The 15,940-nt window shown below is 37.1% G+C and overlaps 1 protein-coding gene and 1 long non-coding RNA gene across 2 annotated transcripts; both read right to left on the reverse strand.

Annotated features, from left to right (window-relative positions):
* Positions 1–47: 47 nt before the first annotated feature.
* LOC141657698 (uncharacterized) lies at positions 48–5,161 on the reverse strand. Its single transcript, XM_074465012.1, has 4 exons — positions 5,049–5,161; positions 2,347–3,668; positions 2,058–2,188; positions 48–1,670 (listed from the first exon to the last, which is right to left on the reverse strand). The coding sequence occupies exons 1-4, from the start codon at positions 5,078–5,080 to the stop codon at positions 1,455–1,457; spliced, it is 1,701 nt and encodes a 566-aa protein (XP_074321113.1). The 5' UTR covers positions 5,081–5,161; the 3' UTR covers positions 48–1,454.
* A 6,006-nt stretch (positions 5,162–11,167) lies between these two features.
* On the reverse strand, positions 11,168–13,870 carry LOC141656204 (uncharacterized). The gene is made up of 3 exons (XR_012548422.1): positions 13,807–13,870; positions 13,090–13,185; positions 11,168–11,280 (listed from the first exon to the last, which is right to left on the reverse strand). It is a non-coding gene; the product is annotated as an uncharacterized LOC141656204 (long non-coding RNA).
* Positions 13,871–15,940: the final 2,070 nt, after the last annotated feature.

Below are 15,940 nucleotides of genomic sequence, written 5' to 3' on the forward strand. Positions count from 1 at the left end.
CGCTAATAAATAATCTCTCAGTCTCAATTATTAATTCGTCACAGATAAACAAATGACTGATGTCTGATACAAAGGCTCGGTCTCGGTCTCAAACATTTGTGGGAAGAAGGGTGTATGAAGTAAGCTTTATTATTAAAGTTATCTTTTTATTTTTTATTAAAAGTATTCTATTCATACTCCATCCAATCCAATACAAACTAACCACTTGCTTTTTGGAGGTCAAATTTTGAAAAGTTTGACGTTTAATCCACATAAAAATATAAAACTTTGAACGATAAAATTTACATTTTAGTTTTATTATGAAAATATCTTTCATAAATTATATTTTTTGCAAAAAAAAAATTACGGAAAATTCACGTGGTGCCCTCGAACTTTGCCATTTTTCACGTGGTACATTATATACAAAGGAATTATATACAAAGGAAGAAAAACGCGGTCAAAGTGTCGCCTCAAAGACCACCCAAAAGTAAGTGGGTAGTTTGCATTGGATTGGAGGTAGTATTATTTTTCGACTTTTTGTCATTCCGCTCTCACTTTCTGTACGGACTATACCATCACTAACTTGGAAGATGATACTGTGACTACAAATTTAAATCGGACCCTGATATAAGAGAAATCCGATTTGTGAACTAAATGTCAATGAACGAACAATTTTGTTCAACATCTCTCCGTAACTAGCGGAGTTGAACGATGAGCCGACCCGTGGAAAAACCACATTTGGCCTAGAGAATTGGTACGACGGGGTGATAAAATTTCAAAATGTTGCCAGAAAAGAAATACGACGAAGAGAAGCAGCCGACACTGCCCAAGTGTTCTAACTTCTAACGCTTCATCTTCATCAAAACTTCAGCTATCACAAAAGGCCGGTTTTTTTTTTTTAACACGATACACTGGTCAAAGAGAGACCAGAAAGCATGACCCCTCCAAAGTTGGCGTAGTACTGTCCTACAGGAGGAAAGCTAAACCATACAAAAAAACCATTTGCGAAACTACAATTTTTGAGCGGTTTCTGCACAATCGACAATCTTTCACGTTTTACAAGCACTCATCGCCAAAGACACTTGTATTGTGTAGTTGCTGAAGGCCCAGTGATTATTAAAAAGCGCTAGCTAATTTCGCGCACTATAACTCAAATAACTTCACGACAGCAATGCTTCCGAGCTTTTGGCCACAGGATCAATGGAGCAGGATCATAGCACACAGCTTACACAAGAAAGAAAAGGCAAATACCGAAAATACAAGCAATGAAAAGGCTAGCCATTTTGAGCAAATAGTGAAATGACCAGCACCAGCTTAATTACAGTGACCGCAAATGTTCCCTAAATAGCCTTGATTCTTCACCTTCAGCGAAAATACACACAAATCAAACAACAAATTCTGAACTACTTGGTTCCTAAAAGCACAATCGAATGTCCATACAAGACAGATTAACCATAACCAATGGACAAATGTCTCTACTTGACACCAACAACAGACATCAAGAAGTGAAGCTTTTCATTGACATCTCCGAGATCGACAGCATCCTTAGATGAGTCAGGTAACTCTATTCCAGTGAACACATATAGAGCCTCGAGCTCGTCCACACATGATGCATGTGGAGTAGTCTTGTACCCAATTATTGTTCTTATAGCGTGGATTTGCTCCCATATTTTTTCCTCGTTCACAGAATCCTGAAATAGCATTAGCATAGACTTGTTATAGCGCACGCTAGTTATACCACGCGATCATGCACCACATGTGGTCGATCTTGTTGCAAAGACAATGTTATTTACTAAATGATAATTTGGGCACATGTTATATTGACTGACTACTACTTGACAGTATAAGAAACACCGACAATTTAAAACCAGTACCTAATGCATCATCTACCTAAGCAAAAAAGTAGAAACTCTTTGGCTAAAACATTGAAAACAAGATAAAGCTCGGTAAGCTCCATATGGACAGTCAAGTAGACAGTCGATATATGGCACGATACAGACTTTCAACAGTATCAGGAATGCAGGACTAATGTATAATCGATTACACTAAGCACAAGAACATTCTCCAGCATCCTTTACCTTGTCTATGTCTGCAGTGCTTTCTCGATCCACCCCGGTTTCATCATGCTGAGACTTGGGCATCGACTCGATCCGAATCTCATGGTAATCAATGCTGACATCTATGGGACCTTCTGGTGCTAAATCTTCCCCTGCACATTCAACAGATTACTTACAGTATAGCGAGACGTAGAGAGTAAAAAAAGAACAATTTATTTTAGCTCAAATTTTGGTATGGATGCCAAAGCGCGAGAGCACAGAAAACTCCATAAGTCAGATTCCTTGTATAAATTGTGATTCAGCAATTTACCTCTGTTGAAAGAGTCCACTAATTGATCTGGAACCTCATTAAACCCGCTCTCATCAGCCACTTCCATCACATCTACCTCGGACAAGATTAGAGTACCTATCTTCTCATCTAAGCCAGTTCCTTGGTGAACGTCAGTGGTAGTATGGTCTCCGGATGGTTTCACATTTACCACTACTGTTCTCTCAATTACAAGTTGTGCTTGCGAAATTCCAGCCTCATTCCCCTTCTCATTTTTCTCGTAAACTGTTTGACCCTCACCTCCTACAACGCCTGCAACAGGCTTTACCTCCTCGGGAATGACGGAGAGTTTTTTGTCTCCCCTCTCTTTACGCATATCCTTTATTTCAATTCCGCCATTTTGCTCAATTTCATTAGATTTTCCCTTTTCCGAACTAGTTTGTTGTTTAAGTTCATTGCAACCCTCATCTCTTATACGCTCGAGTAGCCCCGTGGTCTCATTTCTTAGTTCATCTTGATCTATATTAGCAAGATCTTTGTTCTTCAAATCGTCATCCCTCGCATCCCTTGGAGGTACAAACACCAATTCTTCCGTTACCTGTTCAACATTGTCCTCATTTCTCCCACCTACCTCTACTAAAAATGCGCGCAAAGAATCTTTTGGCATCTCAATCCCTTCCCTCTCCATTAAAGATATATCATCTTCTGCTTCTCTAATCCCTTCCACTATAGCAGGAATTGCAGTTGAATCTAAAATTTGTTCTTCGGAATCCATGTACTCGGCAACATCTTCTTCATACCCACCCTCTTCAACAATCTCGGTCACTCCCATCCGCGTATCTTGTTCATCTCTAGGAAAGGGCATTAGACGACGATCATCCCTTATATCTCTATCATCTTCCTTCGTCAATTCAATCCGCTTTTCAAGTTCCTTTCTTTTATCTTCCTCGAGTTCATTTACTCCAACACCAACATCTTCATCATCATCTTCTTCATACCCTTTGTCAACCTCATCATCATAACGCTTGTACTCTTCCTCATCACTCGACATCGTCCCAGACTCTAGATAAAGAGGTTTGGAAGGCATAGGCAACAAAGTATTCATGAGCTTATCGGTGCACGCATAGGTGGCAATCACAAACCCTGCTGGCAACGAGAGAGCAAAGCCGATAGCAGATAAGGCCACCAAAGGAGGAAGAAGAAATGGGGTGGACGAGACTACTAAGCTTGTGAACACCATCTTTTTACCCAAACTTACCCCTTTTCTCCATATCGACCTCATCTTACTTTCATTCTCATAGTATTTCGAGTAATCCTCAAAATCTTCAGCCCTCCAGTGCTCTTCATCAACAAGCTCTTCCATCCTGGTAAAACAATTACTCCTAATAATACATCAATTATCAATACTCCGTTTTATATAACAGAAACTTCCTAAAATTAGTGCATTGCAACATACTACTGTCCACTTGTAAAACAACACTTTATCACGAAATCAAAATGAATCTAGCTACTAGCACTACACATTTAAACTTTTACTAATCAATAATTATAACCGGGATGCCGGAAACCTACTAATACAATGACACTGTCTCAATCCCAAAATGATATGAGGTCTGCCAACCTGATTCATCATCAGAAACCGTCTGAAACCGTCGTAACATGAGAAATAAAAAAGGAAAACAGGATTACAACAATGCTGTCATAGTTCTGGTCTAAATGTTTTTTTTTTAAATGTCAAAAAACATCCTCACAGATTCGGTCAATACGTGATTTTCCTTCCGGGAAATCAAGCCCCCAAAATTTCCTTGCACAATCAATTTACAATTTCAATTGTACCCTTTTATTATTTGAGACAGCAAAATACAAATAAAAATTTCAGGTATCGAAAACCAAAAAAAAAGTAAAATCTCCAAATACAGAACAGCTTGTCAAATACTCCCTCCATCCTGGTCAATTGTCATCCTTTGGTTTTGGCACAAAAACGAAAGAGGAGGGGGCCAATTGCTTATTTAGTTCATTCTTAAAATAAAAAGGACAACAAATGACTGAGACACCCAAAATGAAAATGGACAACAAATGACCTGGACAGAGGGAGTACAAAGAGTCTCTTGCTTGTGATGGTCTCTTCAAAGAGACCTCTCACAGCCCCTCCACCACCTAGAAATTTGCAATTGAAATCAACCTAACAAACACATGTTCTTTGCAATCAGTGGTGGAACGAGGGGATCGAGGGGGGTAACAGGGCGGTCATTCCTCAATCCTCATAGGCTATTAAAAGTTCGAAACTTTGTGTCAAAACTCAAAATGTTTGAATTTTTCTCTAGTTTACATTCTTACATTACTACTAGTTGAACCCTAACTATAAAACTTGATTCCGTCACTGCTTGCAATGTCACATCATTAAACATAACATGATATGATGAAAGAGTAACAGTCAAATTCACAAGACAGATAGATACAATCATAGATACAATCATACAATCACAAAGCCAACTAAAATTAACAGTTTCATATGATTTCATAACACACTAATACAAATACTGAAATACAATCAAGGAGTAATTGTACACAAAAAATCGTTGATACCCAAGTAAATAAACAGTTGTTGGTCTCGTCGGTCTTAAGGGTGAAACGGGTCAAATACTACCCTTATAGGCGGATGAAACAAGAGTTTGTTATTGGACATGTTTTATTGTTTAAGACGGATATGTCCGGATTAAACAAGAATTTGTGAAATAACACACCTGTCAATGACTTGATCCAAACTTGGTTTCATGATAATTTGTGCTTCAATTTTGCAGGGTTTAGGGTTTTTAGCAGATGATGATGATGAGATTGAAGAGCAAAATCATGGCCCATTTTGTTTAGGAGATGCGAAAATGCGGTGGAAATTGGAAAAGACACGCGTTGGATAAAAAGGGGTGACAACAATTTGAGTCGAATTCAAGTGCATGCAACAACATGCATGGGTCGTTTTATTTATGATTTGTGTCTCATCAACTCAACGTGGCTTATTGATGCAGATCAAAATGATCAATTTCATATGTGCTTCTAAAATCCAAATTCCATCCCTTGTTACATGCTACGCAAACTTCAAATAAAGTCCGTTGTACACCAGTTTTTTTTTTGTGAAATGGGTGATATAAACCTATGTTACTCGGACACGGGGGAAGTATCATATCCGATACGTATCGGATACGTGATTTTGAAATTTGATTGATACAGGGATACGGTCAAAGAAGTATTTTGACTATTTTATAGACACGGATACGACACGTGTTATTATATATATTTTTTCATACTAGATGGAAATGCGCGTGCGCCGCACGCGGTATTTACATTTTCTTACTTGCAACGGTACTATTTGCGGTTGCTTATACTAAAATTGTTTTAAGTAATTAAACGATATAACCTATAAGGAAATTGTTAGCATTTGATACGAAAAATTGAGGAGCGTATCCATTTTGGGTAATGATAAATACAATCCATTGGGTTGTATTTAAGAAACCAAAAGAGAAAATAAATTCTTAAAATATGCATTAATTGTATTGGTTAATGTGTAATTTAGTTCTTAATTTCTAAATTAATATCCAAATTATAAGATATTTAATGCTTAAACATTACCCATTTTATTTACACACAGTAAAATAATAATTTGAATTTTAAAATTAGCAACAATTAACACAGCAAGTGAGAAAAGTTGAATGCTGAGTGTGGAGCACATATCTTTATTTCTACCTAAACATGTTTAACCGCAATCAAAAATTCAGGATCATAGCATCTGAAAACGCAAAAAACATCCACATATAAAACCATCCACAACAATGACTCTCATGTGTCCTTCCAAAACTTAATTTGTGATAGCACCAAATTGATATCCATTTGTGAAAGAGTTGTAAGATAGGTCCATACGAGATGGTTCGTCAAAGACACTGTAAACCGACAAAAAAAAAAAAATAAGCAATCTATTATTCATACTAAAAATGATACTGAGTTGATTTAAGCTTGGACCAAGAGTTGTTTGTTGGGGAATAACCACGTCATTCTTATTATTATACAACTCCGCAACATCAAAGCTACTGATGGAGCGGCCTGATGCGAGCGTGTCGACACAGCAAGGAATATAGAGAAACTGTTCCTCCTCCACTATTATCATCAGCTCCAAGTACTATAAACACATATTTAAGCAAAGGTATCAATATAAGTGTCTAAAAAATAAAACCCAAAATATCTCTTCATTTGTCTCTGAATGCTCAATGTCTTCAACAAATGCACACATATACATATAACACAAATGGAGTTGTACTTAAATTACCATATACTACTCCCAAAGGTTTGATAAGCCGACAACTTAGCTTGCTTCCATGATTCCTTTTGTTTCATCATAATGATACAAAAATAAAAAGATCACAATTATTAGTTTTGACTATTTGGTGTTCGTCCTCAAGAAAATCAACAAAGTTTTAGTTGGGAGAGAACTCAATAAAACCAGCAAAATCTAAACAAATCTTTCTCAGAAAAAATTGTGAGCGTAAATAATCCATTGCCAACAATTGTCTCTATGAAACTTTCATAATGCAGCGTTACGTTTCCTATATTAAGCAGGAAATTACTCAAAATCAGACATTACATATTTTACACATCTTCCCAGCTATCAGGCAAGCAAGTAGACTACCCCAATCGAAGCGGCAAAAGCTGAATTGCATTGCCAATTTTCCAAGGATAATTACTGTATGGTGGAAGTGAGTAAACCAAGTAGTCGATTTATCTCGTTAATATAGCGAACTGAAGTACAGTAATATGCAATAAAGTATGCAAATGCAAAAAAAAATTGTCCGATGAAACACCAAACCAATACATACCCTATAATACATCCGTTTACGTAAAAATTAAAGGAAAAATTAACAATTAAAGAAAGCGCGGAAAAGGAGAGGAGACCAAACATAAACACAAAATGAAAGAAACTGACCCAAAACTCTAAATTCTGTGGTTCAAAATGAAATACCATTGGAAATCTCAGCGAGATCGGTGACGATGTCTACTGACATTCAAAAGATAAGAATGAAAACATGTAGAAGATAAAAGATCGTTGTGGAAAATTGGAGAACCAAAAAATAGAGTAATGGAGAACTACCATTGGAAATCAGTACGAGATTGTCGTTGGAATCCATTGATAATCAAAAGAGAACACTAATAGGCAGAGGTATGAAATCGGGTCATCGACCATGGCAGTGACTCCTGCAAATTTGTTCGATTATGATGGTTGGTAATAGCACAAGAAAGAGAAAGAGCACTAAAAATATGATAAAGCATAAGGGGTGCATGGTAGACAGAAGAAAGCTACGATTAAAAATCCGTAAACGACGACATAAGTTAGGGGAACACGATGTCTCACCAAAAAAAGGTTAAGCTAATTAAATCCACTTCTTAAGCAGATTTACATAGTACCTGATATTCATGTACTCCATTTAAAAAGTAGGAAATGAGAATTATCATGGCCTGATACAAGCCATTTTCATGTTGGTCTATTACCAATTCAGTAGAGAAAGTAGCGTTTCCAAGAAGACAGCGTCGTATTTATTTCGAAATACTTCACATAAAAGACATAAACTAACTTTTGATATATGGAATACAATTTTCTATTTTTCGCAGTAATACATGAGAAAAGGATTTTGAATGAGCTTCCAAATTGACTCACTTCCAAATCCTAATTCACATGTTTTGCACACATTCCCTAAGAGAATTTCGAGTTGAATGTATATTCAACAACAATTCAAAAGACCAAATCATAGTCATAGAATCGCAATTCAACAGCTTTACAAAGCTAACACATACTCATAGAAAGGCCGACTGAAAAAAAATCGCAAAGTAATTATTAGAGTAAAAGCTCATAACTCTACATTTGTATCTAATTTAGTACAGAAACCAATTTTTTCGACAAAGCTAGGTCAACTTTATAATCAATTCAAAGCTATGTGATAATTTCTAAGCCATGGACATGAAAATATGACTTAATATAAAAAGATTGCAAACATACACTAAACCAACCTAAAATAGTTACTTGAACTACCATTAGATAGAAGAGGAATGAGGGGGGAAAAATGACAGGGAGCCTGAAAGAAAGAGCATTTCAGTTTTAATTGGGACAATTCATCGAACACCTGATGAGCAAACGTGGAAAATAGAGTCGTGCTAAGAAAATGTCTGTATCAAATGTCCAAAAACCATTATAACTTGTGATGCAATCTATGGCATACCAGCAAATGATGAAACAAAAATAGCAACGCAAGAAACTAAGAAAGTGACCTTAGTAGGCAACTTGAGTACGGCGAAGGCGTAGAGTTGAATAAGTTAAATCATTTAATTCTTTTGACAGTAGTATTCCGAGTTAGGTAAGCCTAAATTATACTTTAACATAACAAAAAACAGTAGAAAGAAAATGGGATTAGGTTAGGAAACCAGAAGACGGACTTAATAAGGATATACATGTAGGGAAGACACTAAAGCATTACTGAAGATAGACTTGAGGTACAGAATGTTCCATGGATTGTTGGGGAACGATAATTCAAACCCATTTCATGCCATTTGATTTGACGCCTTCAACTTTCAGCTACAATTCAAACCCCAAAATATTGGGTAATAGGGCAGCAGAGAGAAGCAGGAGTGGAGCTATGAGAAAGTTTAATAATCAGTAAAGGCGTCGGATGAGAAAGATATTACAAAAATATAGGAGGAAGCATTAGGGAGTGGCTTTTTTTGTAAATAATGATGTCATAGAAGGATAGAAGCAGGTTAAAAGTTGTGTCAGACGGCAATCCCCTATAAGATACTTCCTCCATTCAACTCCACTCTACCATATTTCCTTTTTCATCCATTCAACTCCACTCTACCTATTTCCTAAAAGAGAATAACATATGACCATTTTACCCTCATACCCAATTACTTATTTACAATATTTGTCACTCATACCCCACTACTTCTACATCAAACTCCACCATTTTCCACTCATACCCTACTTATTTACATCATACCCCACACCCAACCCCACCCTTCTTAATATTTGTGCAAAACACAAATAGGTAGAGTGGAGTTGAATGGAGGAAGTATAAGATAAGATATACTTCCTCCCATCCAAACCAAAGGTTACATTTGACTTTTTGGCACTATTCATGATTGTAGAGAATATTTGATATTATCAGTAATGTTTAAGAGAAAACATAGTCATGCAAGATCTTGTTTGATTCATCGTCATGAATGTTATAAGAATATCAAGTTTTTATAATTTTTAATAATGTGTAACTAAAGATATTCACGTTACAAAACACGCCTCGGCAAGCGTAATAAAGTCAAATGTAACCTTTGATTTGGATGGGAGGGAGTAAGAAATTGACAAAACTGAAAAATATACTACTTTGAATGGTATATTTTCTGTTTTTTTTTACTAAGTGACACGGCTATAGTACAAGACAATATCAAAGAGTGAGAAAAGAAGTGTTAAAATATTGCTTATAATAATAATAATAATAATAATAATAATAATTAATATTCACTTTAGAGCTGTCACCAACTTCTCACACACCCCTCTTTTTCTAAAAAAATAACCCTAATTGTTGTTACACACAAATAAAACCCTAATTGTTGTTACACACTAGCCGCAATACTCACTCTGTACTTCATACTTTCTCTCTCTTCGTATCTCCTCTTCACAAGGTCTTCTCCTTCTCCTAGCACTGATGACATCCACCGATGTAACCAGATCTGGGTGAAGGTCAAGATCTTATTACAACTTAAAGTGTTTCACACGCGCAACATAGGTAAGTTTTTTCATTCATTTTTGTCGTACCCGAGTCGTGTCTGATTCCGGCGTGTCAGACACGTATCCCGTATCGTATTCCATATCATATTGTGTCGATACGGAATACGCCGGAGATGTGACGTGTCAGGGTAACACTGATATAAACTATACTAGTTTAGAACCCGTGCAAAATTGCACGGGCATGCGTAGATAGTATATATAAATAAGGTTTAAATGCTTTGAGTAAAATTTTCTATACTACATGCAAAAATCAAAATATGTACTATGTACGCAATTACAATAATCAGTAGCATTCTGTCATTTGGATTTAATAATTTTTCCTATCTTAGTGTTTGTCCATCACTATTCCAACTAACACGACAAATATCACTATAAATTACTTACAAAAGCATTTATAACAGCATTTATAACATCTCTTTCATAAATATAGTGTTAACTATAAATATAGTGTTAACCAAAAACAGATAGCGGAAGTCGTTTTTAGCATCTTCTTGTCCGGAAACTCGCGTTTTATATCTAAATCAAGGAGAGTAGCCGTGCTATAACTTGTACTTCCAAATGAATGGGACGCCTAGAAAGTAGAAACCTGCCACCAATTATACAATTCGTGTTATGCAAGTTCATGACATGCAATTACCAAAGAATGAAATACACACTTTTCAATTTCTGACTTGTACATCATCACTCGTACAATCATGCTCTAAAATAAGCTATAAAGTTCCAATGCTCCAAGAAAAGTCATTTTTTTATTCTTCAATCGTCAATCATCACATACCTATATTGTAAACAGTGCCACAACAATCAAGATGCATTTTAGAATCCTCACTTGTACACTTTACAGGTAAATTGGAAATAACAATAATACAACTGTAATAGTTCGAAGGGAAATCAGGAGAATTACCATGATGAGGCTCCAATATCATAGGAAACTGGTCGTCAACAACTAAACAAATCGTTAAAGTTCATGCCCACCTCGGTTTAAAATCAAAGCTGTACACAGAAAAACAATACAACTCAGATTATCTGATGAATCATAAATAAATTGGAGTGTCCCCGAAAAAAACTACCCGTCTACCACAAATGTTGACATGCCTTCAAACTAATTGTCTTGGATTTGAATCAAGTCAATGAATAATGGCTATGGTTTGCTCCTTGTGCACCTACTCAATGACAAGAATCATTTAAGATTAAGGTACCACAAATTCTTGTTTTAGACGGTATTAAGCTAAGACGTACTCACAATCGATTAAAATAATGTTAGAATGAAAAGGAGATTGTGAGAGGTCTTAACTTAAGACCAGGTTAAGCAAGACCTATTGTTAAGATACTTATCTAAGAATGTCAAAACTGTAATGGTAGTTGAAGTGGTACATTATACAGATAATGTAAGTGTCAACTAAATGAATCAAAATTTACGAAATTGGACTAAGAAACAACTTTTTGGTAAATCAAGCATGTTGTAAATGATCATTACTGCACCATCCAAAGAAATTAACAAAAAAAAAGGGTAAAACCAAGAAAAATGATAGATTACTCAATGGTAGAGGTGGCAATCGGGTCAGTCGGGTCGGGTTTGGGTCGGGTCACGTCGGGTCGGGTCATATCGGGTCAGCATACCCTTTCGGGTCGATTCGGGTCGGTTTTGGGTCGTTATCGGGTCGGGTCAATTCGGGTCAAATGATGTATCGGGTCGGGTCGGGTCGGGTTTGGGTCGGGTCATTATCGGGTCCGGTAACTTAATCGCATTACTATAATTTTTTACCATTAAATTTAGTTTTTAAACTATTATTTCGTTTAGTTAATTCATTACTAAGTCAAACATATCAATCTAAACAAAAAATCACTTTCATTTTGATCAAAATTAAGCTTAATAATTGTCGGGTCATCAATTTAATCGGGTCAGTATCGGGTCGGGTCAATATCAGGTCGGGTCTGGGTCGGGTTTGGGTCACTGATAATCGGATCGTGTCGGGTTACGGGTCGTCATCGGGTCGGGTCGGGTCGGGTCGGGTTACAATATTTTCGGGTTCGGGTCGGGTCGGGTTTGCTCGGGTTCGGGTCGGGTCAGACTTGCCAGCTCTACTCAATGGTATCTCACATGTGTGTTTGGCGGCGATCTTTGAAAATTCTCAGGTTTTTGTTTTTAAATGAAGATTTAAGTATTATAGACCTGTTAAAGTTGGTAATAGATTTTTCAAGTAAAAAGAATAAACCACGGATATGAGGGTTTGGTGCGACTAAATTTGAACTCGAACTTGGGAAATATAGAAAAGATGCAAGCAAAAGGTGCAAATTCTGTATCAAAAATTAGATGATTATTAAAATCACGAGGGGCTAACCTTACATAATATCCCGTTGATTCATACCTAGAAAACCCTTCCTCTTATCTAACTTGACAATGAGATGCAACAAATGAAAAGGACATCTTGCCTTTAAGGTGTATGACCAAAACAAAAGATCAACTACATCGTGAAATTCGCAGATGATGGGGTGAACAGTGCATAAACTCACTGTAAGTAGAGGTGATGATAGATTAGATTTTCTAATGTAAGAAACTATTTCATTCAAGTATGAAGAAACATAGAAAAGTTTTTTTTTTAAGTCAAAATTTAGAAGCTTATCAACAGAAGAATTCATAGGCATCAAGTATGCAGTTATGATTAAAGTTAGAGCCTAAAAACATAGGAAAACTTGGCATAGTTAAACCAACAATGAAATCATTAATCATGATAAGTATAACACGCAACTTGAAATCAATAGCGAGAAAACTACACCTAACTCTATCCAGTCAATAGTTTACGTTTACTTTATTTTCTCCTCACAAAATAAGACAAACGTAAACTATTCACTCAGAGAGAGGGAGTAATAATAGATGTGTATTAAAGATCTCTAGAATAGAATGAGGATCGGCGAACTGAAATTAAAGTGTCTTTTAGATGAGTAAGAATTGCCATGAAAAAAACACAAACCATGCTCATATTCCTATTTCCTTGAGCATACCGCTTCCACAATACTATGGCACCGCTTTTTGTTGATAAATTTTTTGTTTGTATAGCTCATAAAACCTGCAATATCAATTGGATTGATAAGCATATGCATGACATAGAAGAGAACTTAAAAAAGTCATAGAAGAATAAAAGGGGACTAAGACTAATCTAGTCATTTCTTTCTTTATTTATGTTGGAGTTTGAACAACACATATACTACAATTACAGGATAAAAGTTCGAAGTTGTATGAAAGCCAAATTTCATACTCAAGACTATTGGCAAAGTCCGGTCATCCCCTCAATCCACCAAAAAGCTAGAAAACCTCAATAACCCAGAAAACTATAAACCGCTAGATTATCACCAAAATTTATCTAAAGTAATTTTTTCGATCCGACAAAAGAAGCAGCTAGGAAAGGGAAAATATGACTCATAATCCCAACCTTCATAATATTGATAACATATGCATCAAACTATTAACTAAAATCAATATGAAATCTTTTGCTCACGATTATTCAAAATCCCATAATGCATAATTCAGAAATGTTAAAATTACGATACCCAATTACATCAAAGGTGGTTTGTTTAAGCAAATCAGTAATTAGTACTCTATACTCTTGATTAATTGAATGAATTTTCAAAAAATAAAATTGTATTTGAATTTGAACATATTTTATGCATCGATAAAGAAAGAGAGTTACCATAAAAAATGCTAGGCTAATATATGGAGAAAGACTATGGGAGAAAGTAAGATAGCCTCCATGGGATAGAGAATGGTAAAAAAGATGTTAAGCCGTGACGGCTATAGTCCGTGGCGTTTAGACTTTTCTTTTTTAGGTTTTTTAATTTTATTTAGGCGAGTAGGGGTAGAGGGTATAGTCAATAGCGTAGTTGGGCGGGAATAGAATTCACCAGGAGTTGACACGTGTACAGTATGATCTTTAGTGGTTCTTCTATTATACTCCCTCCAATTCACTGTTTTCTTCCCTATTTCCTTAAACGGATTATTCAGGTTTTCTTCCCCTTTCTTATTTTGGAAACTTTTTACTCTTATTTTATTCATTCATTTCTCCATTATCAAACCCCACCTAACTTTTACTCTTATTTTATTCATCCCTCTCTCCTCTCACCATACCCCACATAACTCACAATTCCTTATTTAATTCCCAATTATTCATTCCTCTCTCCAATCTACAAACCCCACCATATTTCTTTATTCATTTTTTAACTCCCTCCTTAATTCTTGTGCCCCAAAACAAAGGGAAGAAAACACTGAATTGGAGGGAGTACTTATTATTGTTCCGGGCGTAATTCCAGAGCAGTTATATGGTACCACCCGTGCTTGTAGAATGATGTATTGAGTTGGATCCCTCGTCCCTTTAACGTTCCCCTCGGCCTCTCCTGCAACAATGAACGAACTGAGGGCTTGGCTTTATGCCAAGCGTACTCACTCCGACGCTCAAGTCAGTAAACTTATAGGGATAAGTTGTTGTTACTTGGCTAAGGATGTATTGTAGAGAGATAAGGGAGATATTACCAGATGAATAGTGATTCTTAGGTTAATTTCTGGATCCTTTCCTCAATGAAGGTTGAGGAGTATTTATAGACTTCCACCTTTTGTCACGTAGTGGCCAAGTGGCCAAGTGGCTAGCAGGTGGAAAGACCGTTCTACCCTCGGCCGATGAACCCATGGCAGGCAGGCCGAGGGTCTTGGATATGAGTACGCGGGTATGTGCCCATTGGTGGTTGCAGTAGAGACCAAGGTGACAGTAGATGGGTTGCATCGGCTAGACTCTAAGTCGTTGAATTTCTTTGTGGATATCCTCGACCTTGCTCAATGTGTTGACTTGGTCAGCGGTGCAGAATATGCCCCATCAATTTGCCCCGAGCATAGTCTATGCCGTGGTATGGGCTCCGATGTATGCTGAGCGTATATTCTGCGCAAGTAATTTCTGAAACTTTTACAGACGGCTTCTTCTATCTCGGCTACCGGTTCTTATTAGGCCGTACCATATATATCCCCCCTCCGCATGGATGTATAAAGGGCATCCGATGTGGAAGAGAAAGTGACGCCGGCCGAGACCGGGGTTGAGAGTCTTGCGGTTGTTTTTGATTGCCCCGTGCCGTGCTACTTAGCTTGGTTGATCATGTGGCCGGCGGAGAACGGATACGAAGAATTTGTTGAGGAAGATGAATAGGCAGAGAGATATGAAGGGGCGTGTTGAAGACGCTTGGTCACTGTTGCATTGATTGACGTTTGACTGTTGCGACGATTGACTTTCCATGGTTGCATGTCCGACACGTGTCTGTTCTTGATTAGGGTGGCGCTTCATGGGTCATTCTCCGATTGGTCCTTCTTCATGGGCTTTTTCCTATAAATAGGGCAGTTATTCCGTGAAATTGGCCATCAATTTCATTCTCTCCAAAATTTTCCTCTAAACTTTCAAGGGCTTCTTTGTCTTCTAATTTTTAGAGTTGTTGCTCCGGCGAGTGCTTTTCCTCAAGGTAAACAAACAAATTTCCTAACTCCTTATTTTGTTAAGTAACTATTGCTATCATGTCTTCTGCTGATGCTGGGACTAGCATTTCTGCGCCGGGGGGTTCCCCGTCGCGTCTCGACGGGGAGGGGATACTAGATGCCATCCCGATAAGGTTCGGGGGCCCTAGCACTACAAGAAAAACGCGGCTTACTGACGGCCTTACTGACGGAAAAAAGAGGCCGTCAGAAAACACGGGTTACTGACGGATATGTGACGGAAATTCCGTCAGTAAAGTTTCCTGACGGATATCCCGTCAGTATTTATTGGCGCGTTGACCAAGTCAAAGGCGCCAAAA

This window comes from Silene latifolia, chromosome 5 (genome assembly GCF_048544455.1).
Source record: "Silene latifolia isolate original U9 population chromosome 5, ASM4854445v1, whole genome shotgun sequence".
NCBI lineage: Eukaryota > Viridiplantae > Streptophyta > Magnoliopsida > Caryophyllales > Caryophyllaceae > Silene > Silene latifolia.

Excerpts from the sequence above, each read along its gene's own strand:
- LOC141657698 (XM_074465012.1), bottom strand. The coding sequence starts at position 5,080 with ATGAAACCAAGTTTGGATCAAGTCATTGACAG. Across the intron at positions 2,189-2,346 it reads AGTGGACTCTTTCAACAGAG|GGGAAGATTTAGCACCAGAA; the intron begins GTAAATTGCTGA and ends TTGAATGTGCAG. Across the intron at positions 1,671-2,057 it reads GCACTGCAGACATAGACAAG|GATTCTGTGAACGAGGAAAA; the intron begins GTAAAGGATGCT and ends ATGCTATTTCAG.